The sequence below is a fragment of the Dromiciops gliroides genome, chromosome 5 (assembly GCF_019393635.1).
Source record: "Dromiciops gliroides isolate mDroGli1 chromosome 5, mDroGli1.pri, whole genome shotgun sequence".
In the NCBI taxonomy this organism is placed as follows: domain Eukaryota; kingdom Metazoa; phylum Chordata; class Mammalia; order Microbiotheria; family Microbiotheriidae; genus Dromiciops; species Dromiciops gliroides.
The window spans coordinates 128,012-153,756 of record NC_057865.1 but is presented as its reverse complement, the minus strand read 5'-3'; the positions used below and the strand labels follow the sequence as shown (position 1 = coordinate 153,756).

The 25,745-nt window shown below is 40.8% G+C and overlaps 1 protein-coding gene across 1 annotated transcript; it reads right to left on the bottom strand.

Moving 5' to 3' along the window:
- Positions 1-2,206: 2,206 nt before the first annotated feature.
- LOC122730132 (zinc finger protein 2 homolog) lies at positions 2,207-25,347 on the bottom strand. The gene is made up of 5 exons (XM_043969359.1): positions 24,651-25,347; positions 23,426-23,581; positions 9,568-9,694; positions 8,708-8,803; positions 2,207-4,325 (listed from the first exon to the last, which is right to left on the bottom strand). Exons 1-5 carry the CDS (start codon positions 24,651-24,653, stop codon positions 2,323-2,325), a joined length of 2,385 nt encoding a protein of 794 aa, XP_043825294.1. The 5' UTR covers positions 24,654-25,347; the 3' UTR covers positions 2,207-2,322.
- Between the last annotated feature and the right edge of the window lie 398 nt (positions 25,348-25,745).

The following is a 25,745-nucleotide window of genomic DNA, read 5'->3' as shown; positions in this document are numbered from 1 at the left end:
CATCTAAGAATCTCATTCTTCACTTAGCTTCATTCTTTAGGACTTCTCTCACTTATCTCTTTACTATGGCCCTGAATTGGGTACCTAACCCTCATAGCCACCCCCCTTTCTACCTTCCTTTTGAGTATTGTCTTCCTCTACAAGACTGTCAGTACTTGCAACCTAGGGACTGTTGATGTTTTTCCATATTTGTATCTGTGAAAAGATAGTGGTTGAAAAATCCCTCCTAGCCCCTGGGATCCTTCCTTACCAGCCACTTTGAGCTGTCTAAACAACTGCCCAGCTTAAGCTGGATGGGGGGGGGGGGTTGATGAGGGGGAAGGCTGTGGCAAAGGGGGCTTTGGAGGGGACATTGCAAGGGTGGGCTGATTTGCTGGGATACCCCGACCTGAATGACCAAGCTGAGTCCTGAAATCGGGGAATCTGCGAAGCCTCTCTGAAGAGGTTTTTGTTGTCATTCCAGTCCCATCTGACTCGTTCCGACCCCACTTGGGGTTTTCTTGGCAAAGATCCTGGAGTGGTTTGCTATTTCCTTCTCCAGCTCATTTGACAGATGAGAAAATGGAGGCAAATGGGGTGAAGTGACTTGCCCAGGGTCACACAGCTGCTAAGTGTCTGAGGCAGGTTTGGACTCAGGAAGCCCAGCGCTTTGTGCACTATGGCGCCACCTAGCGGCCCTATCCTCCAGCTACCTTGTCTCTTCTTTTACTTTAAAAGCTCCAACTTTGTTTCAGATACTGATTGTCCTGGTGGGTTACTCTGCCTCAAGGCTCTCCCCACTCCAATGCATTTGGCCAAAAAGGGATTTTCCTAAATTGCTGATCTAACCCCATAAACTCCAGTGGTTCCCTGTCGCCTCCAGGGTCCAATACAAAAACCCTCTTTCTTTCAAAGCCCTTTGTGCCTTAGATACCACCTATTTTCCCATTCTTCGTACACCATCCTTGCTGCCCCCTACTCACTGATCTGATGACATTGACCTCCTTGCTCATCTCTCAGCTCCGACTGTCCTCCATGGCTAGAATCCTCTTTTCTCTGTATACGGGTCTCCTGCAAGTCCCAACTGAAATCCCATCTGCTCCAGGGAGCCTTTCCCCGTCTGACTTAATTCAGGGGACTCCCCCCTTTAATGCTATCTTATTTATTCCACCTATAACTTATTTGTATTGATTAGTTTGCTTGTCCCTGCCCCCACCCCCATCTGGAGCTCTCTGAGGGGAGCCTTTTTGCACTAGCCTAAGCCCAATGCCTAGCACATCACAGGCACTTAATAAATGTTGACTAACTGCTCCTACTCTTTTCATCTCAAAACCAATTCATGTTTCCTCTACTCTCTCACAAAGACCCTCAAGAGATGGGTATTTGATCCCACCCTCTTCTGCCTTTTCCATAAGGGGCACCCTCACTCATTCCCCACCCCTCAAATTTTCAAGCTTTCCCCACTAACAGGTTCCTTTCCAACATGCTAGTCTCCCCCCATCTTTAAAGACACTTTTGGGGGGCAGCTAGGTGGGGCAGTATATAAAGCACCAGCCCTGGATTCAGGAGGACCTGAGTTCAAATACAGCCTTAGACACTTGACACTTATTAGCTGTATGACCCTGGGCAACTCACTTAACCCTCATTGCCCCACCAAAAAAAAAAACCAACAACAACAACAATATACTTTTACTAGACCCTAAATGCCACCTCTTGGGCTATCACTCATTCTCAACAACACTGAACAACTGTGAATGACTTAGCTCTTCTCAGCCATAAAATGATGCAAGACAATTCCAAGGGACTCATGATGGAACATGCTATCCACCTTCAGGGAAAGAACTGATGAATTCTGAATGCAGATGGAAGCATACTATTTTCACTTTATTTTTCTCATTGTTTTTTCCTTTGCTCTGTTTCTTCTTTCACAACATGACTTATATGGAAATGTTTCACATGATTGCACATATTTAACCTTTATCAAATTGCTTGCCATTTTAGGAAGAGGGGAGGGAAAAAATTTGCAACTAAAATTTTGTAAAAAAGAATGTTAAAAGTTGTCTTTACACAATTGGAAAAAATAGAATGCTATTAAACAATTTCTATTATGTAAGAATTCTTTGATGGAAAACAAGGGGTGACTTTTTCCTGAAGACTTGACCACACTGATTACAACCCCAAGGCTTCTCTCCAGTGTAGATTCTCTGATGTACAATAAGATCAGCACTCTATGAAAGCCATTCTACATTGATTACATTCATAAGATATCTCTCCATTTTGGAATTTCTGCTGTACAGGAACACTGGAGCCATATCTGAAAGTTTTCCCACATTGATTGCATTCCTAAGGTTTCTGTCCAGTATGGATTCTCTGATGTACAGTAAGACCAGTCCTCTGTGTAAAAGCCTTTCTGCAATGATTACATTCATAAGGTTTCTCTCCATTGTGGATTCTTTGATGTACAGGAAGACTGGAACTACATCTAAAAGTTTTCCCGCACTGATTACACTTATAAGGTTTTTCTCCAGTGTGGATTCTCTGATGTACAGTAAGACTGGAGCGGCATGTGAAAGTCTTTCCACACTGATTGCATTCATAAGGTTTTTCCCCAGTGTGGATTCTCTTATGATGGTCAAGACTGGCCCTCTGTGGGTAAGCCTTTCCACACTGATTACATTTATAGGGTTTTTCCCCAGTGTGGTTTCTTTGATGTACAGCGAGACTGGATCTGGTTCTGAATGTCTTTCCACATTGATTACATTCAAAAGGTTTCTCTCCAGTGTGGGTTCTCTGATGTACAATAAAACTGCTTCTCTCTGTAAAAGTCTTTCCACATTGATTACATTCATAACGTTTCTCTCCAGTGTGGATTCTCTGATGTACAGTAAGACTGGAGCTATATCTGAAAGTCTTTTCACATTGGTTGCATTCATAAGGTTTCTCTCCAGTGTGGATTCTCTGATGATGATCAAGACTGGCCCTCTGTGTAAAAGCCTTTCCACACTGATTACATTTATAAGGTTTCTCTTTAGTGTGGGTTCTCTGATGTACAGTAAAACTGCTCTTTTCGGTAAAAGTCTTTCCACACTGATTACACTGATATGGTTTCTCTCCAGTGTGGATTCTCTGATGCACAGCAAGATTGGTGCTCGATCTGAAACCCTTTCCACACTGACAACATTTATAAGGTTTCTCCCCTGTGTGGATTCTCTCATGTAAAGCAAGACTGGCCCTTTGTGTAAAAGCCTTTCCACACTGATTACATTCATAAGGTTTCTCTCCAGTGTGGATTCTCTCATGTAGAGCAAGCCTGGTACTGCATCCGAAAGTTTTTCTGCATTGATTACATTCATAAGGTTTCTCCCCAGTGTGGATTCTCTCATGCAAAGTAAGACTGGCCCTCTGTATGAAAGTCTTTCCACACTGATTACATTCATAAGGTTTCTCCCCAGTGTGGATTCTCCAATGTTGAGTAAGACTGGAGCTGGATCTGAAACCCTTTCCACATTGATTACATTCATAAGGTTTCTCTCCAGTGTGGACTCTCTGATGTACAGGAAGACTGGAGCTATATCTGAAAGTCTTTCCACATTGATTGCATTCATAACGTTTCTCTCCAGTGTGGGTTCTTTGATGTACAGTAAGACCCCCCTTCTGTGTAAAAGCCTTTCCACACTGATTACATTCATAAGGTTTCTCTCCATTATGGATTCTCTGATGTACAGGAAGACTGGAGCTACATCTGAAAGTCTTTCCACACTGATTGCATTCATAACGTTTCTCTCCAGTGTGGCTTCTTTGATGTACAGTAAGATGGGTCTTCTGAGTAAAAGCCTTTCCACATTGATTACATTCATAAGGTTTCTCTCCAGTGTGGAGTCTCTCGTGTACAGCAATATCCTTCCTAAATCTAAGAGTCTTTCCACATTGATTACATTCATAAGGTCTCTTTCTGGTGTGGAGTCTCTCGTGTACAGCAAGACTGACCTTTTGTGTAAAAGCCTTTTCACACTGATTACATTCATAAGATTTCTTTCTGGTGTGAATTCTCTGATGCAGTATAAGGGATGAGTGTTCACTAAAAGCTTTGCCACATTCATGACACACATCTAGTTTCTCTCCAATATGAATTTGATGGTAAATAAGGGATGTCTGTTGACTGAAGGCTTTACCATGATAACATTCAAAAGGTTTCTCCCCAGTGTGGATTTTCTGATGTATAGCACAGATTTCTCTTGAAGTGAAATCACAGGGACTGTCACTCATGAATCTGTGCTTGAGAGTTTCTTCCACAGAAAAGCTTAGCTCTGCAGGAGTCGCTTTCATTTCAAGTCTGATCTCTCCTTCTGAAAGAAGCAAACAATAAATATACATATAGTCACATATACACACATATGTAATTCTATCCCCTTCCCTCCATTGGCAGAATGTAAACTCATTTACATTCTGTTTCCCTGAGCAAAGAGAAGCCTTCAAACTTCAATGTGCAGAATCAATCATTTGAAAATGAAATTGTCTCACACCTGAAGGATGATTTTATTTATAAAGAGCTTCACACACAATCACACTGGACCCTCACAACAAACCTCTGACGTAAACAGGTCCAGCATTATCATCACATTCACAGCTCAAGCCATGAGCTCAGAATGACTCAGAGTGACTGGACCCAAATCCTAGCAGCTGAAATTGGAACTCCAACCCTGTGACTGGGCATGCTCTGTTTACAGTCTCCGCTTTCACTGTCTATACTTTCAATCCTTTCTTCATAAACATCATGCTATTTGGTGCACTTATGCTAAATATTATTTCATGATTTATCATGTCTGTAAGCATAACACAGTTTCCCTGGTAATCACTTAATGAATTCCAACATTTTCTTGAATTTACCTGAGGCATAAGAGATTTTTTTGTGGCCCATTACTTTTTTGGGATAGGCATTACTTATTTCTCTTCAAAATTTTATCTTTAAATGCCCCTGCTCACTAAAATAAAATCAAATTCTTTAAAATAAATACAACTTTAAAAAATGCATGGCATTTCCCATGTCTGAAAACATCTCATACAGGAACTTGAGTCCTTTTATAAGGAAGTAGCCAGCATGCTTCATGATTACTCCTCTTGAAGCTCTTCCTATTTAGTTGTTCACAAAGTCCTTAGAGGTTCTAGACAGTGGTTCACAGGATTTGGCACCTTAAGCAGTTAATAATGTCCCAATTTTGTTACAAAGATATTTTCCTCTAGGACAACAAGCATGTACATGTTTCAGCCATAAGAAGATTCTTTCTGTATTGATTCTGAACTGTCAGGATCAGGCATCTGATGCAGTAATTACAGACCAAGTGCAACATATTCTTTCACTTTCTCATCCTGACATCAAATTCTTCCCAAACTTCCAGAAAGATTGAACATTCACAGGTGTACAGAATCTCTCATTGCTGGGTTACCTGCTAATCACATCTCATCTAAGCTGTAATGGTCAGATCAAGATCTTCCTTGGTCTGCAATCTGAGAGCAGAGATGGAAGACTCTCTGAAAACCAGCCTTGCGAGCATGCACAGTGGAGGCTACCATGAAAGCATCATGGACCCCCACAAACTTTCTACAAAAACAGCCCTTAAATGGCCACTCTTGCAATGCTGAAGCATTTTCTGATTTGAACCTATCCTTCACTTATATTACTATTTGTCTCCCTGGCAGGTTCTCAAAGGAAGCGGTTGGCAACAGATTACTCATTCACTAGAGTTTCAGTGAGAGTATAACCAGTTTGCCAGTGGTAGAAAAAAGAAAGTTATGTCTGAAGAAATTCTATCCTTACTAAGGTGGTTTTAAATACAAATACTGTTATAAACACCAACAACAAACCAAAGTAATATGTAATTGACTTTCAAGTATTTATAATTTAATTTACTACTTGTCACGAGCCAGGAAAACAAGAAATCTTTTATATCGTAACCAGCAATTCATTTTATTGACTGGTTAGGGACCTAAAAACAAACAAAAAATGAATCTCCAACTCTCAGCAAGAGAGCTTGATCCATTTTCCACCTCATACACATGTGAGTCTTTTTACAGTATTCTCTTTAGATCAGCTCCTCATGCTTCTTCTCAAACATCTCCATGTTTGTACACTAAATTGTGAGCTCCTTGACAGTAGGGATTATCTTTTGCTCGCCTTCGTATGCTCAGGGCTTAGCACATTGACCAGAACATGGAAGGTTTACTGACTGGACCCAGGGCTGACAGGAGGCCCCACCTCTACCTCAACCTCTGCATTCTGGTCTCTTTCCTAGTTGTCAAGTGCATGTTCTTACCTCAGCTTAATTTGCTTATGCTATCACCCTTTATGGTAATTTTGACCTTATTTCAGTACATGGTGTGAGATGCTGGTCTACACCTTGTTTCTGCCATACTCTTTTCCAGATTTCCCAGCAGATTTTGTCAAATAATGAGTTTTTGTTCCAAAAGTTTGGATCATTGGGTTTATCATATACTAGATTACTATAGTAATTTACTATAGTCGAATTCATACCTATTCTATTCCACTGATTCACCACTCTTTTTCAGCCAGTACCAGAGTGTTTTGATTACTGCTTTATAATACAGTTTGAGATCTGGTACCGCCAGACCACCTTCTTTCAAATTTTTTTCACTAATTCCCTTTATATCCTTGAGCTTTTGTTCTTCCAGATGAATTTTATTGTTTTTTCTAGCTCTACAAAATATTTTTTTTTTGGATAGCTTGATTGGTATGGCACTAAACACATAGATTAATTTAGGTAGGATTGTCTTTTTTTTTTTTTTGGTGAGGCAATTGGGGTTAAGTGACTTGCTCAGGGTCACACAGCTAGTAAGTGTCAAGGGTCTGAGGCTGGATTTGAACTCAGGTCCTCCTGAATCCAGGGCCGGTGCTCTATCCACTGCGCCACCTAGCTGCCCCAGATTGTCATTTTTATTATATTGGCTTGGCCTACCCATTAATGGCTGATTCTCAGAACAGGTTGTACACCAGGATAATGTGGCACATTCTATTTTGGGTTACTTACTTTATAAGCATAGATGGGTAAGTACAGACATATATGTTTGATGCAATTAATATTTTTCTAATTGTTCAGATCTGACTATTTCTGTGAAGTGTTTTACAGATGTGTTCTTATAATTCCTGAGTTTGTCTTGGCAGGTAGACTACCAAATATTTTATGTTGTTGAATTGATCTGTTGCTGCTAGAATTTGTTGTTAATATATAAAAATGCTGATGATTTCTGTGGGTTTATTTTGTATCCTGCAACTTTGCTAAAGTTGTTAATAATTTCAAGTAGTTTTCTAGTTGATTCTTTAGGATTTTCTAATCAATGGCTATTTCTTGATCCTTACCCTTCTTGACTTCTCTGTAGGCATTGACACTTTCAGTAACCCCCATTCTAGATAATCTCTCTAGGTTTTTAGCAACACTTCTCTCCTATTTTTTCTTCCACCATGTGCAAAATGAAATGCATTCTGTTTGTCCAACCCTCCCTTCTTCCTACTTTCCAGTCATTCTTCTGACTCACTGTCAAGTTCATCTTCCTTAAGCTTACGATGTCACCAGCAACACTTTTTTTTTTCGGGGCAATGAGGGTTAAGTGACTTGCCCAGGGTCACAAAGCTAGTAAGTGTCAAGTGTCTGAGGCCAGATTTAAACTTAGGTCCTCCTGAATCCAGGGCCAGTGCTTTATCCACTGCACCACCTAGCTGCCCTCAACCAGCAACACTCTTACTGAAACTATATCTGAATGACTAATCCATGTTGCCAACCAATTCCTTTGAGAAACTGCCAGGGAGACAAATAGTAACATAAGTGGAAGATAGGGTCAAATCAGAAAATGCCTCAGCATTGCAATGAGTGGCAATTTAAGATCTGTTCTTATAGAAAGGCTGTGGGGGTCCTTGATGGTTTCATCATGGCTTCAACTGTGCATGCCTAGCAACCATGGTTTTCGAGCTTGATATCTCTGGGCCTGCTGGTTGGTCTGGCTGCCTCATCTCCCCCCATTCCAGTCATTCCTCCCCTCAGTTGTCAAGCTCATCTTCCTAAAGCTCTCACCTCACCACGTCACCACCTACTCAACAAGTTCCGGTGGCTCCCCAGCAAAAGGATTAAATACAAACCCCTCTCTGGGGCTGCTAAAGCACTTCATCACCTACCCCTCTGCTCCTCCTCCAGGCTTCTTTCACCCTATTTCACCCATATATGCTATATATACTCCAGTGGTACAGGCCTCCTTTCTGTTCTGTGAACAGGACACTCCACATCCTCAGTCCTGGCTTTTCCTCTGATCCCTGTTGCCCAGAATCTTCACCCTGGCTTTCCTGAAGCCCCAGCTATAGCCCACCTTCCACAATGACTTTCTTAGTCCTCTTTAACTTTAGGGCCTTCCACCTGTCAATTAACTCCAATTTATCCTGTCCCTAGTGGGTTTCTACACAGTTGTTGGTGGGTTGTCTGCCCCACCAGACTGTGAGCTCAATGGGAGCAGGGGATGTCCCTTGCATCTTTATGTTCCTCATGCATAGTACAGGGCCTGGCATGTAGCAGCACTTAAATGTTTGCTGACTTGAAGAAGGTCTAAGAAAGAGCTCATACTGGATAGCCTGATTTGTACTTTCATGAGACTTCCATGCCCCGAATTCCAAACAATGATTTTTTATAGGATCACAGATTGATCCTATACCTGCTTTCACTTCACTCACCTGGACAGCAGCTCCTCAGGCCTTCTTGCTCCAGCATCCATGGCATTTCCCTTTGCTCAGAATAAGAGATCACATCTTGTCTGGGAACAGGAAGCCCTGGCCAGGGAAAATCAGTTGAGGATGAGCATGGAGAACCTTGTAATTTACTTCTCTTTAGGGAAAGGGGTGTGGATACACAGCTGCTCCATTTTGAGAATCACTCCATTATATTCAGACATATGTGTCTATACTCACCCCTCAGTGCTTCTAAAGCAAGTAACCCAAAATAGGATGTGCCACGTTATCCTGTTGTACAACCTGTTCTTAGAATCAGCCAAACCCTCTGCCCCCATTCTGTCATGGTCCATTCTGTCAGAAACTCCTAACCCCCAAATCAAGTAAAAGGCTTATTATTGTGCCACGTCAGCCTTGAGCCCCAGCTACAGGGACCTTGATGACTGAGCTTTTGCCCTGTCCTGCTACCCTGTTCCTCACTCCCTGAAACCTATGTAAACCTTGTGTGCTGTTCATTCAGGGAGTGTTTGTCTCTCCAGCTGAGAGTCTCCTGCTGCTAAACTCCAGAAACCCTAGCTGGTCCAAATTCTATTTCTCCTCCAGTCTCTTCTTCCTGCCAATGACAGGGGCATGCAAGCAAGCAAGAACCACAGGATGGTTCCCAGGATGCTTGAGGGAGCTTTGGGAAGAGGCTGAGGGAAGATCATGGTCTTGGAGTATATATACACTGGAATATATATATATATATATATATATATATATATATATATATATATATATATATATATATATATATATATGAAGATATTCCATATGAAGATATTCCTTTAGATTGCAGACTCAGTTACCAGGGGAAGTGTCCTTACCCAGGGAGAGCAGGTTCCAGGCATTCTCCAGCATGACTTCCTTGTACAACTCCTTCTGAGGATGGTCCAAGAGGTCCCACTCCTCCTGGGTGAAGTCCACACACACATCCTTGAATGTCACCAACTCCTAAATCAAAGCCATAGGACAAAGAGCTGAAAGACACTTCAGAATTAAATAGTCCAGTCCTCATCAATGTTCAGGAAGAAACTGAAGCACAGAGAAGGGAATTGCCCAAAGGTCATAACCTTTATGAGTATCAGAGTCAGCTCTTCAAACGAGGGTCAGTAAGAGCCCAATTGAATTTTGGGGAAAGCATTTTATATGATCAGTTGGAATAAAGCTGAGAAACGCTTTACTACAAAATTCCTCTCCCTATGGAATGAGGGGAAAAGTTTGTGTTCTGTCTTTGAGGTATGTGGATCTGGGGAGAAGAAAGAGGGTGATGTGAAATTCCTTCCTTATCAGAACTGATATACTTGATATATTCTAAAGAAAATTTGGTGAAGAGTTTATGAGAAGCTGTATTCTGGGGGAAATAAGTTCTATGTGATTACTTAAAAGAGAACAAAGTTAAAGAAAAAAATCAAGTTTGTTTCTTGGGAGGCTGGAATAGAGTCTAATCTGGATGCAAACTTGAAGAGAATTCCAAGGATATCTTATCAGAATCCAGACTGCACTGAGCAGTGAGCTAGTTTCCAGCCAAGTGAAGAGGAATTATCTGTTGTTACATGGAGGGCTTAAGGTCACTTGTATCATAGTGATGTATCACAGCTGAAACAGCTTGTGCCTTTGGTTGAAGATTGCTTTCATTTCTCTATGATACACATTCCTTAATTATAAATTTTAGTTACATAGACACAAGAGTTACTCTGATGGAGAAAGAAGGCTTCCTTCATTGATTAAAAAAGAAATATTTAATTAATTTGGGTTCTATTTGAGCTAATTCATCAGAAAAATGTGTTTCTTCATGAGAAATAAACAATATAAAGACACCCCTAGAACTCTAAAAACTTAAGAGAACAAGAGTCAAGAGGCCAACTGATGGACCATATACAGGAGAGGCTGGCCAGATACTTGGGAAAGGTCATCCATACTGAAGCTTCTTAAAAGGTGGGTCTCCACCCCATATGGGGTCACGCAACTGAATGTGGGGGTCTCGAAGAGTTTGGCAGTAAATATTTCATTTATATACCTATATGCCTGGGGTCATAAAAAACAATCTCGGCCAAAAAGGAGTTGAGAATGGAAAAAGTTTAAGAAGCCCTTGATGTGTATTTTCAACCTGCTACAGGCACAACACATGTCTGGACAATGGGCTTGGATCTTGATGGTTTTCCGTTTAATTTTCTTCCTTTTTTATGATATGCATGTGATTCACTTTATCAGAGATTATGATATGGTTATATTTCCATTTCCCAAAGACCTATGCGATTCTATACATTTTCAAAGCAACCCAGCTTTTCTGTACTTCCTTCTAGGTTTTCTTTTGTTTTCTGCTATGTACTATTTATGTTCTTTCTCCCTTTCCCCACCTGCAGCCCTATAGAAGGCTACGATTAAACACAAATAAACTTAACTAGTGTGGAAATGTTTAACAAGATTATACCTATATAATCTATATCAAATTGGTTGCTGTCTTGTGGAGGGAGGAGGGAAAAAAATTTGGAACTTAAAATCTTATAAAAACTAATGTTGAAAGCTATCTTTACATGGAACTGGGGAAAAAATGCCATTAAGATGGAAAAAACCAATTAAACATGAATATATATACAGATGCATACATAGCTACAAACACACACACATCATATGCACACATATATAAATGCATGTAATACCATATTATGCATATTTCTATTTCTCATTTCTTTCTCTGGAGGGGGATAGCATCTACCTTCATGGGTCCAAGTCTTTCCATGTTTTTCTAAGCCAACCAGCTCATTATTTCTTATATCACAGCAGTATTCCATCACAATGATATCCTATCATCTGAGAGATTGTCTATGAAAATTTTCCCTCCCGCTTTTCTGGCTACATTGGCTTTATCTATGCAAGAAATTTTAAATTTAAAATAGTTATCTCTTCCACACTGCAGTTTTGCTATATCATGGGTTTGGCATAAGAAGTTTAATGGGATTTTGGGGGGAATTTTGTGGAAGTTAAAGAAGACAGAGAAAGAAGGCCAGCAGATGACATAGAAAAAGTTCAGAACCTCAGAAATGCATAAAATATATGTATAGTATTGTATAATATCAACATATTTTATCTTTTAATACCCTAATAATTCAGATGGGTTTTCCAGATATCGAGGGTACTTTGGGATGTGGAAATGATAATTGTAATTGAAAGTATCTACTGTATACTTCAACAATGCTCTCACCTTATAATACAGTTTAAAATCTGGTACTGCTGTATTTCTTTCCTTTACATTTTTTTCCCTTAGTTTCTTTGAAATTCTTGACCTTTTGTTCTTCTAAATGAATTTTATTATTTTTTGTAACTCAGTAAAACAATTTTCTAAAGTAATTCAGTAGGAGCAGCTAGGTGGCGCACCGGCCCTGGAGTCAGGAGTACCTGAGTTCAAATCTGGCCTCAGACACTTAACACTTCCTAGCTATGTGACCCTGGGCAAGTCACTTAACCCCAATTGCCTCACTAAAAAAACTCCCCCCCAAAATAAAGTAATTTAGTTGTAATTCAATTGGCATTGAACACTAAGGTAAAACTGTCATTAGTTGTCATTTTTTTGTAATATTGGCTTTACCTGCCCATGAACAATGAATATTTCTCCAATTATTTAAATCTTCAAATCCAATTATTTAAATTTAATTTTATAAAGTGTTTTATGTTTATGTTCATGTAGTTCCTATCTGTTTTGCAGGTATATCAGGTATTTTATACTCTCTAATTATTTTAAATCTTCTAAAACAATACTGAATAATATTGATGACATTTTGTCTGAGATCATGACTACTACCCCTGCTTTTTTTAGATAATAAATTCTATTCTAGCCCTTTATTGTATCTCTGCATCTCTCATTCCCGTGTTTCCTGAAAGCAACATATTGTTGAATTCAGATTTCTGATCCATTTTCATTTTAAATCAATTTCATTTTATGGGTAAATTCATCACATTCAAACTTGTGCATTTCCCTCCATTCTAATTTTTCCTCACTATCCTCACCCTATTTACAGTATCTGTCATCATTGGTCTAATTTACTTCTACCTACTACCTTGCCCTCCTATTTCTTAATCTATTCACCCCTCTAAGAGTCCATCCCTCATCCTCTCCCCCCACCCTTAACCTTGATCTTCCTATTTTTCTAAGAGTTTCTCCCTTATCCCTTCCCCCTCCTAATTCTTATTCTATACACTCTTCTAAAAGTCCTTCCCGTCTTGTTTCTTTCCAAATTCAGAAGATTTTTATACCCTTCTAGATGTATCTTACACTATGTTATTATTTCCAATGAGAATAAGGTTCCAGCACTACCCACCCTTCCTCTACTTGCTTCTTATGTATCAATTCTTCCTTTTCTGTGTCACAGGGGAAAAAGGTGGTAGGGGTCCTTAGGTATCCCTCTTTAAAGAAGCATACCTATTGTTTGATGAAGAGCTGTGAATGACTTTATTCTCAACAATACAATGATCCAAGATAATCCCAAAGGACTATTTATGAAACATACTATCCACCTCCAAAGAAATAACTGATATTGATAGAACAGACTGAAGCACGCTATTTTTCACTTTCTTTCATTTTTTTCTTTTAATCAAGTTTTCTTGTACAAAATGACAAATACAGTAATGTTTTACATAAAATAATAATAATAATAAAAGAATTATACCCTCTCCTACACAATCCCTCCTGTTGAGGGGAGGAGATATCTTAGAGATATCTTGCTAGTCCAATAGAAGAAAGGCAAAAGCTTTTATAGAGGACGGATGGTGGGGGGACCACTTGACTATGGAAATGTAATGATTGGAATGACGCCACCTACTGGAGACTTGCTGTGGAGAGCTCCACCATGAGGAAAATGCCTCAGAGGCATTGTGGCTTTTCCTTGGCGTCAGGAAATGACGCTTGCTCATGGGTGCTGTCTATCAAGTCTACCAGCCAATCAACTGGAGGAGCCTCCTATGGTCTGGGAGGAGACAGGAAGGAGGAAAGGGAGCCTGCGCAGGGAGCGCAGGCCCTTTTGGCTTCCGGACTTGATGGTGGTGGCGGCAGAGGACTTCACAGGAGATTTGAGGAAAGATAGGAATGCCAGACTGTTAGAATTCTGTTCTCAATCTTTTTCTTTCTATTTTCCAATAAACCCTTAAAACCCTAAACTCGTTTTATCAGTGATTTTTAGTCAGTTTCCCCCAAACTGGGGGAACACATTAGAATCCACATTTAGAATCTTAAATTACACAGAAAGTTACCTTTGGGGTTGGGGAAAGTTTGAATGGGATGTGGTCCTGACTTCTGGAGTTATTTCTGTCCCTTGGCACCAATTAGGCACACCTTCTTAGGTGTGTCAGTTTAAACTTTTTTTTTTTTCAGTTTAAACTTTAATAGTCCCAACCCCCATGTCACACTCCTCATTTGTATGAAATAATTATTTTTTTATCTCCCTACAGTTTTATTTTTTAAAATCACCCTGTCATACACAGCTCAGCCCAAGCCTTTCTTTCAAACTACCTACATAAAGATGACAATCATAAGAGTATTGAGAACATTTCCATATGTAAGAAGTATTATTGAGTCCCTTATAATTGGTCTTTAATGTTTACCTTATAGTTTTCCTGGATCTTATATGTCCAATTTTCCATTAAGTTCTGCTCTTTTTGTCACAAATACTTGAAAGTCTTTCAATATGTTAAATGTCTACTTTTTTTTCCCATTCAGGATTACATCAAATTTTGCTGGGTAAGTTATCTTTGGTCATAACCCCGGCTCTTTTTTTTTGGCAGGGCAATGGGGATTAAGTGACTTGCCCAGGGTCACACAGCTAGTAAGTGTCAAGTGTCTGAGGCCGGATTTGAACTCAGGTCCTCCAGAATCCAGGGCCAGTGGATCCATTTTGCTACCTAGCTGCCCTAGCTCTTTTTTTCCTATTGAAATATAGTGTTCGGGACAGCTAGGTGGCGCAGTGGATAGAGCACTGTTGGATTCAGGAGGACATGAGTTCAAATCCGGCCTTAGACACTTGACACTTACTAGCTGTGTGACCCTGGGCAATTCACTTAACCCCAATTGCCTCACCAAAACAACAACAATGAAATATAGTGTTCAAGGACATACGGTGCTTCAACATAGAAGCTGCTAGGTCTTACGTAATCCTGATTATAGCTCGGCAAATTTTTTTTGGGGGGGGGGGCGGGGCAATGAGGGTTAAGTGACTTGCTCAGGGTCACACAGCTAGTAAGTGTCAAGTGTCTGAGGCTGGATTTGAACTCAGGTCCTCCTGAATCCAGGGCTGGTACTTTATCCACTGCACCACCTATCTGCACCCCACCCCCAGGCAATTTTTAAATTGCCTTTTTTTTGTTGTTGCTTGCAATATTTTCTCCTTAACCTGAGAGTTTTGAAACTTGCTGTTATTCCTGTAAGTTTTCCTCCTAGGAAATTGTGCAGGTGGTGATCAGTGGTTGTTTTTTGTTTTGTTTTGTTTTTTCTATTTCTGCTTTATCTTCTTGTTCAAGATCTTCAGGGCAATTTTCCTTAGTAATTTTTTGTCATATTGTATCAAGATATATATTTTTTATCATAACTTTCAGGTAGTCTGACTATTCTTATTTTGTCTTTCTTCAATCTATTTTCCAGGTCAGTTGTTTTTCTGAAGTTTCACTTTCTCTTTTATTTTTTCATTCTTTTGATTTTGTTTTTATTATTTCTTGCTGCTTTATAACATCATTGACTTACCCTTGCCCAATTCTAGTTTTCAAGGAATTACTTTCTTACTTCATTTTTGGATTCTCTACTGCCAGTTGGCTGAATTTCTTAATTTCCTTGATTTTTAAAGTCCTCTTTAAGGTTCTTCCAAGAACCCTTTTGGGCTTGTGACTACAAGATTCTGATATTTGGGAACCATTCTTCAACCTGTGCATAAACTTGCTGTGTCATTTATCATCATTTTGATGTCTTTAAAACATCTGATTTGTGGTGTATTTGTGATCCATATTTCATCTTTTACTTCCTTTATTCTATTCTTTTATTTCTGAACAATTGAGTTTATTGTTCTTTTTTGGGATTCTCTGAGTCTCTGGAATTGCTCTTCTTCAATGCATAAGAAGGCAGGCCTTTTATTGAAGGATAACTGATCTCTGATTCCCTAACACCCCCAGAAGAAGCTATTCCAAACCTCTTTCCTTAAGCCTCTGACATCTACCCTTCACTACCATGAGTAGAGATTGGGAATTCCAAACTTCCTTTTAAGTAGAAAGCTCATCTCAGACATCTCCTCATTCTTTGGAACTTCTCCACTATTCCTTTGAATTGGGTACCTTCTCCCCACCTCTATCTGCTAGCTACAGATAAAAGTCCCTACCTAGTGACTTCTTTCCCCAGGACAATAAGTTCCTATCTTATGGGGACATCTGGGCGTCCTCATTCTTGCCAAACCCTTTTTTGGAATCTTGTAATCTTATCATGGTGCTTCTGTATTTCCTCTATACTTAATTGTTAAACTGCTTTTGCTTCTAGGTTGATTTTTGTATCATACTGTTGAAAATGATAACCCTTTGTAACCAGTGGACAAAAAAACCCTTATATATCCTCAGAAAGAGGGAGTCCCCGAGCTCCCTTCTTAGGAGGGGGTCTCCACATGATCATGTTTCTTTCTTCTTGGGACAAATAAATTGGTATTTTGTTTTTTCTGTCTGTCTCTGATTTGGTTTTCACTGTAGGATTAATTATGAAAAATAATTTCTCTGATTTGATCTGGTTTTGTCCTGTAGGAGACATGTTCTCTGATCTGTTTTGTTTTGTTTTGTTTTTGGTAGGAGATATTATAAAATTAATTTCTCTGATCAGTTTATCAATTAATTATTTTGTAGGAAACAGGCAGATAAAAATTATATTTTATTTTCAACAACATATAGGCACAGTGGCACCTTTTTCATTATCATAAAAATATCCAAAACCAAAAGCAAATATCACGTGAAAAGAGGATATATTGGAATCTTTTCCAAAAAATGCAGGAGTGAAGCAAGGATAGCAACTCTTACCACTCTTCTGGAAATGTTCAATATAGCAATAAGACAAGAGAAAGGAAGAAAGATAGGTAAAGAAGAGCTCAAATTATCCCTGTTTGTTGATGATATACTGGTTTCCTTGGAAAATCCCAAGGAATCGGTCAAATGAGACAATAGCTTAAGCAAAGTGGCAGGTTACAAAATGAATCCTCAAAAGTCAATGGCATTCCTATATAATAAGAAAACATAAGAAGGAATAACTGAAAGGGAAATCCCTTTCCAACTAAGTAAAATATGCATAGAATATCTAGGAATTAACCTCCCAAAGCAAACAAAAGAGTTGCATAGACTCAATTACAAAGCAATCCTTAAAGAAATGAAAGACAACCTAAATAGCTGGAAGAATATTAAGTGCTTATGGCTAGGTTGTGCCAATGTAACAAAAAAGACAACACTAGGGGGCAGCTAGGTAGAGCAGTAGATAGAGCACCAGCCCTGGATTCAGGAGTACCTGAATTCAAATCCGGCCTCAGACACTTGACACTTACTAGTGTGAGATTTAAAATTGGATACTAGAGCATTAACCTCCCCTTTTAACACCTTATTTATCTCTCAGACTAGTAAATGGAAGAAGCCTCTGGTCTCTAGTTAGAGCTTTTATTGTTTGGAAATTACAAGGTGATGCTGATTAGAGGGATAGGAAAGTAGAAATACAAAACAAATAGTCTAAAGTCTAAGTTTAGTCTATATTCCGTATAAAACTCACCAAAACCCAAGGTCACCTTTGCGGGGGAGAGCCGCATCAAGCACGTGCTGCTACGGCAAGCCGGGCTGAGTTGAACTCCAGTCAGCGTCCGTCTGAGCAGCGCAGCCAGTGAACAAGGAGAGCCAAAAAGAGCTCCCACTTCCGTTCTCTCCTTGCCTTTTAAGCTTGCACCCCGGAAGTGGAGTGCCTAGCAGTCGGAATGGCGTGCGTAGCCCATGCACGGCCGTCGGTCTCCTCCCCGAAAGGGTGGTCCTTTAAAAACTGGTGTACTTTCCATATTCACTAACAGACTGTTAAAACCGTTTTACCACACTAGCTGTGTGACCCTGGGTGAGTCACTTAATCCTCATTGCCCAGCCAAAAAAAAAAAAAAAAAAGACAACGCTACCCAAGATAATTTACTTTTAATCCTAGGAGTGAAATTTTACAAAAGGGTAAACTGAGGCAGTTCTCTGAGCAAAATAACATTTATCAATAGGGGGCAAGCAGACTGATTAATAAAGTATGGGTCAAATGGCCCTGCCTCTATTAAAGATGCAACTCATTTGTATAAGCATAGAAGAACAGAAATTCTATCATTGGTTAGCATCGTGGGGATGAGGGATCATTACTAGTCATATCAAAGAAAGCAGAAACAGCCCCCATGTATCATGAGGATGGACCATCCCCCTCTATCTCTAAGGAATGCTTTGGTAAATTTAAGGGTCCTAGATGGACTCTGAGGTAGGTAATGAGGATCCAGGTGTAGGAGACTTACTGGCTACCAGGGGATCAGACATCTAAATTGTTAAAAATGGGATAAGGTCTTCACAAGGATCTAAACCTTGCCAGAAAGGCTGAGCTGTTTTCTGAGAGTACTGAGAAGAGTTTTTCTTTAACTAATGAACTTAATTCTTGAGAGTGTGAGAAATGATTTAATTAAGGACCCCGACTCCATTCCAATCAGTATTAATCAGTTCAATGTGATTCCATAAAGGGTAATAATAGTAGTTATTAAATGATAGACTCATTTAGTTCTATACATTTAGTCACTTATCTAACCAAGAATAAACATATACTAAGACATATAAAATCACATAGAGATAAGTAGATATAAGTTCTTATAGTAGGCCTGATAACCCTAATCTAAAGTTCATCACTTGTTTACCAGTTATGAAGCTCACCAGCTTCTTTTGCTCAAATTTCACATCCGAACCTAGCATGGGTAGGAGGGTTAGTATGGAAAGCCCCCCAATGGCCTTGGGACCTTTGTACTACCCATACCATCTTCACTTGCCCAACCTAAGGAGGAAGCTATGCATCTTATGATTAATAGTCATTGAAGAGGGGGCAGCTAGATGGCACAGTGGATAAAGCACCAGCCCTGGAGTCAGGAGGACCTGAGTTCAAATCTGGCCTCAGACACTTAACATTTACTAGCTGTGTGACCCTGGGCAAGTCACTTAACCCCAATTGCCTCACACCCCCCCCCCCAAAATAAATAAAATAAAAATCTTCTGAATGATGCTTCTGTTAGAAAAAAAAATTTCAAAAAATAGTCCTTGGAGATATTGCATTCTTTACCCAACTTGTGACCCCACTGCTGATATAACTTTTTTTTTGGCTGATGCATCATTTTTGGCTCTCAAAACCAAAATACATCAACTGATGGGATTCTGTATTTTACTTTGCTTCTCTAAAAGTGTCTGGATATCAAATCTTATAAAAAACAAGGTTCTGGGGACCAGAGGCTTCTTAGATAATGAGGAAGATCTGAGGTCCACTTCATTAGAGTGGGCCATAGATCCTTTAATAAAGCACTACTGGCTTGAAGCTCTGCCTCTGTTTCTTTTATTATAGTTTGGGCAATTTTGACCTCCATAAGAAAGAGACAGAGACTGAACTTTTACCCATATGAGCTTCAGTTGGAGAAAATGAGGAGACTATTTGGTTTGTCACAGAGGATACAGAATATGGTTCCTAAATAAAATCACATATAAAATACAGGATTAAGAATTAATTCCCTCAGGGGGGCAGCTAGATGGCACAGTGCTTAAAGCGCTGGCCCTGGATTCAGGAGTACCTGAGTTCAAGTCCAGCCTCAGACACTTGACACTTGCTAGCTGTGTGACCCTGGGCAAGTCACTTAACCCCCATTGCCCCGCAAAAAAAAAAAAAAAAGAAAAGAAAAAAAAAAGAATTAATTCCCTCACTAATCAAATTATGAAGAGGATATTTTATGGGCTAAACAAAATCATAACAAAATTCACTTGGAAAAACAAAAGATCTACAATATCAAGGGAAATGATAAAAAAAAAAGTCAGGACACGGGGGAGCAGCAGTTGCACAGCTCAAACTACATTATAAAGCAGAAGTCACCAAAACCATCTGATATTGGTAGAGAGAGAAATCAATGGGAAGGTAAATAGATAAAATACAAACCAGAAATTCATAGAAATGACAAAACTAAAAGCCAGTTTTCTGAAAAGACTAATCAAATTGATAAAACACTTAGCTAATCCCATTACAAAAAAAGAGCAGAAAATAAATTAATAAAATAGCAAATGAGAAAGGTAAAATCACAGAAAACCCAGAAGAAATAAAAAAGGATAATCAGAACATTATGCACAGTTTTATGCTTAACAAACTGAGAACACAAAATAAATAGAGGAATTCCTCCAAAAACAGAAAATGCTCCAACTATCAGGGGTGAGAAAGAAAACTGCACTGGAAAGAGGGGAAAGATGCAATGGGGTAAACTATCCCACATAAAAAAGGCTGTTATAATGGAGGGGAAGAAAGGAGGGATGGTGGGCAAACTTTACTGTCATCAAAACTGGATCAAAGAGGGAATAACATACACAACTATCTTACCCTATAAAGAAGTGAAAACTGATGGGGATAATAGAATGGGGCGGTACTGATTTATTGGGGAAGGTGGTGATCAGAAATAAAACACTTATGAGAAAGGAAAGGGTGGGCACTAAGAGACAGAGGGGGGGATAAACAAGTGAAAAATAGCATGGAGAGAAATACAGTTATCATAACTATGAATGTGAATGGGATGAACTCACCCATAAAATGGAAGAGAGAATGGATTAAAAACCAGAATCTTATAATATACTGTTTATAAGAAATACATTTGAAGTAGAGAGATATCCACCAGGTAAAGGTAGAAGGCCAGAGAAGAATCTATTGTGCTTCAGCTGAAGCAAAGAAAACAGGAGTAGCAATCATGATCTCACAAAAAGCAAACATAAAAAATAGATCTAATTAAAAGAGATAACGAAGGAAAGTATATCTTGCTGAAAGGTACCATGGACAACAAAGTCATATCAGTGCTAAATATAAATGTACCAAATGGTATAGCTTCTCAATTTTTGAAGAGTTACAGGAGGAAATAGATAATAAAACTACAGGGAGACCTCAACTTTCCACTCTCAGAATTAGATAAATCTAACCAAAAAATAAACAAGAAAGAAGTTAAGGAGGTGTACAAAATTCTGGAAAAGTTAGATATTATAGATCTCTGGAGAAAAATGAATGGGAATAGGAAGGAATATACCTTTCCCTCAGCAGTACATGGCACACACACAAAAACTGACCATGTATTAGGACATAAAAACCTCCCAACCAAATGTAGAAAAGCAGAATAATAAACACATCCTTTTCAGATCATAATGCAATAAAAATTGTATTAGATAATGAAAAATGGAAAGAGATTAAAAGTTAATTGGGGGGGGGGCAGCTAGGCCGATCAGTGGATAGAGTACCAGCCCTGGAGTCAGGAGGACCTGAGTTCAAATCCAGCCTCAGACACTTGACAACTTACTAGTTGTGTGACCCTGGGCAATTCACTTAACCCCAACTGCCTCACCAAAAAAAAAAAAAAAGTTAATTGGGGACACTAATTTATTGTTGCTGGAGTTGTGAATGGATCTAACTATTCTGGAGAGCAATTTGGAACTATGCCCAAAGGGCTATCACATTGTGCATAGCCTTTGATCCAACAATACTACTGCTAGGCTTATATCCCAAAAACATCCCCCCAAAAGGAGAAAAGGACCTATTTGTACTAAAATATCTATAGCAGTTCTTTTTGTGGTGGTTAAGAATTAGAAATCAAAAGAATACCCATTAAATAGAGAATGGCTAAACAAACTGTGGTATAATGATTATAATGGAACATTACTGTGCTATAAGAAATGACAAACAGAATGATTTCAGAAAGGCCTGGAAAGCCTTATAGGAATTTATGCATAGTGAAGTGAGTAAAACCAGGAGAATATTGTGTACAGTGACAGCAATAGTGTTTGATGAAGAACTGTGAATAACTTAACCATTCTCAGCAATACAATGATCCAAGACAATTCCAAAGGGCTAATGATGAAACACACTATCTACCTCCAGAGAAAGAACTGATATTGATTGAATACTAAGCAGGCTATTTTTCACTTTCATTTTTTCTTTTATTCAAGTTTTCATATATAAAATTACTAATACATACTTGCACATGTATAACCTATATGTCATTGCTTAATGCCTCAGATGGGGGGGTAGGGAAAGGAGGAAAGGAGGGACAGAATTTGGAACTCAAAACTTGAAATAAAAATGTTTATTGAAAAAAAAATAAAGAGAAAAGCAACCCCCCCAAAAAAAAGCTGGACATGAAATAATCTAATGCTAAAAAACAAGTGGGTCAAAGAACAAATGATCATTTCATTAGAGAAAATTACAATATGACATCTGTGGAACAGAAGGTCATTGGTGTCCATCTCCTAGTCATGCTGTATTGTTGCCCTTTGAGCGAATACAAAAATGGCAGCGAACCTCTCTGACCACATCCTGTGCTGCCTTATTCAGCCTGTCACCAGCAAGGACCCTGACAATTCTTGCAACAGGATCAAATGAGAGAAAATGCATAAGGTGGTACAGAGTAGATATACCCAGACCCAACCCCCTTTCCAGTCTTCTTACCCCTCTCTCCTCTCCTCCTCCTCTATGAGCCAGGGACACCAGTCTCCCGGCTGACCCTGACCAATACCCCCATCACTTGACTCTGTGCCTTTCCAATGGCTGCCTCCCATGTCCTTCTACACCCTAGTCTCTGAGATTCCTTCCAATTTCAGCCAAAATCTCATCTTCTGAAAAAGTGACTTTCCTAGTCCCTGAAACTGTTGTAAGCCACCCTTCCTTCGACCTTCTACAGAGTTTGTTTGGACACAGATGCTGGCGTGTTGTCTTGCCCATGAGACTTTGAGCTCCTTGAGGTCAGGCACTGTTTTTTCCTTCCTTTGCATCCACTGAGGTTTTGAACAGTGCCTAGCACAGAGTAGCTCTTTCTAGATGCTTACTGACCAGACCTAAGAACTGGTCAAGGGGAGGGATTCAGAGATCTAGGTAGTTTTGTGTGACAGAAGGACATGAGCAGTAGTTGGAGGACAGTTTGTGCTCTGATGACAACACTGAAAGGGAGACTAGGTGGGGAAGCTCTCAGGGCTCTGATCCAGGCCCATCCAGACAAGACTAAAGTGTGAAGGGTTTTCCTAGACCTTCAGTAGCTACAAGGGAGAGCTTGGCCAGAAGAAATAGAGAGGAGGTAAAGAAGTTGTGTATACAGGAAGGGGTGCTAGGATGTGATCCCTATGGAACAGAGACCAGTAAGTGAAGTGGTCCTCCTTGTGTGTCAGTTGTAATTAGGGAGAAATTCTACACAAACAGGGGAGGGAAGCAATTTGGAAAGAGGGGTTAGCACTTGAGATTACAGTTTGAAACACAGAAGCAGAGAACAGGGCAGGCTGTTACTACTGTATTCAGTCCCACGACTATTTCTATAAAGAAATGACCCACCAACAAGGCATCGCCAGCTTCTGAGACAACCTTATGACAATGACCTCCATTGCTGAGGTTGGTCAAGTCTGTGCACAGACTGCACTCACCTGGGCTGGGGGTCTGTGGCTCTCAGGGGCCATTCCCTCTGGCTCCAGGCTCCCTGCTTGGGCCAGGCCTTGGTCCTCTGCAGATTGAGCTGGGGAGGGAGAAGGATCCCAGAGGAGGAGAGGTCTTTGCCTTCTCTTCCTAGGCAGGAGGCTGGCCTACAGGGATTTAGAGAGGGTGAGGTCCCAAAGGCCCTGCCCCTGCCCCTGCCTCTGCCCTCAGGGCAAAGACTTCAACCTACAGAGGGAGGGTCAGGCTGGGAAATGAAAACTACTTCCCTCCCTTCTTGACTCTTCTGCACTCCACCTCCTCTCCCCATCCTCCTCCAGAGATGCAGGAGGCAGAGGGGTTTGGGGATCCCACATGGGATGAGGCCCGAGTCAGAGCTCTCTGCCCTCCCTGCATCCCCTCTCCCCAACTTCACACGTTATGTAGACAACAGACTGACTGCTTGAGCTAGTAGGGAGGGAAGCCAGGGAAGGGTGAGGATGGGCAGAGCTCTGGGATGGAGCCTCAAGGGAACGAACAGGGGAAGCCTGAGACTGGGAGAAAAAAATCCAGTCTGGGCTTCAACCCTGAGGGCTCTGAAAGTGGGGGCAGGGAAGTAGGAGAAGCTCCTCTGGATAAGGGGAGCAGAGGTGGGGTCTGGGAGGCAAGACATTCTAACCCAACTCATAGCAGAGAGGTCAAAGACATTTGAGTGACAGAAATGTTCCAGGTGGACAGCTGAGCCTGGGAGAGGCGGAAGACCTTGTGCTGAGGTCTAACTAGGAGCCAGGGAGAAATCTAGGGGACTCCTCTGGTTCAGCTTAGGCTTGGAATCCCTCAAGGGAAACTGGAGGCAGGGAGCCACATGCCTGGGATCTGACAGGGAAACAGCCAAAGAGCCAAGGGTCCAGGCAAGAGCTTTGGTTCCTGCATCCAAGGTGGGGTGCTTGGGGCAGGGCTGCAGAACTCGGGGGATCCTTACAGGGGTCCCACTCTGAAGGCAGGAGCTAGGAGAAGGGAGAGGTGACACAAGGGTCCTAATGGAAAGGTTGAAAGCAGGATTTCTGGGTCCCTATGGGCAAAGTCTGAAGTTTAAGTGCGAGACAATGCTAAATCTGGGGAGGGTGATCCCAGGCATTGGGGAAGTGATCGGGAGTCTGGAAGAGTTAAGGGCGGTGAGCTCATCCAGTAGCCAGGCCTGAGGGAGGCGTGCTCCTGGACGAGCTACAGAACACTCACCATGTGGTCAGATGAGGAGGATGAGACCCAATGGCAAGGGCAGCTGGCAGAAGCTAAGAGGTGCACGGGGTGTGTGGGGGAGGGGCCTGGCTCAGACGTACCTAGGACCAGTAACCACAGAGCGGGTTTCCAGAAGGCAGAGAAATCTCAGCTTCAGGGAAGGCAGAAAGATCTCAGCTACAAGGAAAAAGGAAAAGATCTCAGGTCCCAGAGTTCCTGCTTTGAGCCAGCCCACTCTGGGAGGATCCTCCTAGCCTCTGGAGCCCTACCATGCCCAGCCCCTGAGGCCCCCAGGATGGGCCCTGCCCTCCTTCACGTGGAATGCCTTGGCCACTGGAATGACGCCTTCTTCCGGCCTAGACTCCTCCCAGGCCTCCAAACTCCACCCCAGGGCTCGAATTCCAACCACCTGGGCCACCACCCACCAGGCTGGTCATCTCTGAGGGCTGCTCCTCCCCCAAGTCTCCACCAGCTTCCTCCCGGCCTCAGAGCAGAAAGACTGCCAAGACAGAACACGGGCACCAGGCTGACTAAAAGCAGCGGGGCCTGTATTTGGAGGTGCGCACGGCCAATGGCCCCTGGGAACATTAGGATTCTATATACCTTTTGTAACTGTACATGCAGATTTGTTTTACCCGAGTCTCTCCTCATCAAAATGTTACTGAAAGTCAGATGTGTTCTCCCATTTGATACCTGGGATCTTTGACCCTTAGAGCAGATCTTAAACCTGTATTTAAAAGTGCTAAATACACTTAAAATGTGATATTAAGGCAGTAGATTTAGGAGCTCTAAGAATAAGAATTAGATGGAATTGGATCAGAATTATGCTATTCTACTAGGAATGCAGTCTAGTGTCAAATGGAGAGAGGGAGTGATTTTTCTATGTAAAATAATTCAGATGGCAAAGAATTGGAAATCGAGGGAATGTCCATCAATTGGGGAATGGCTGATCAAGTTGTGGTATATGAATGTAATGGAATACTATTGTGCTGTAAGAAATGATGAGCAGATGGATTTCAGAAAATCCTGGAAAGACTTAAGTGGACTGATGCTGAGTGAAGTGAGCAGAACCAGAACATTGTACACAGTAACAGC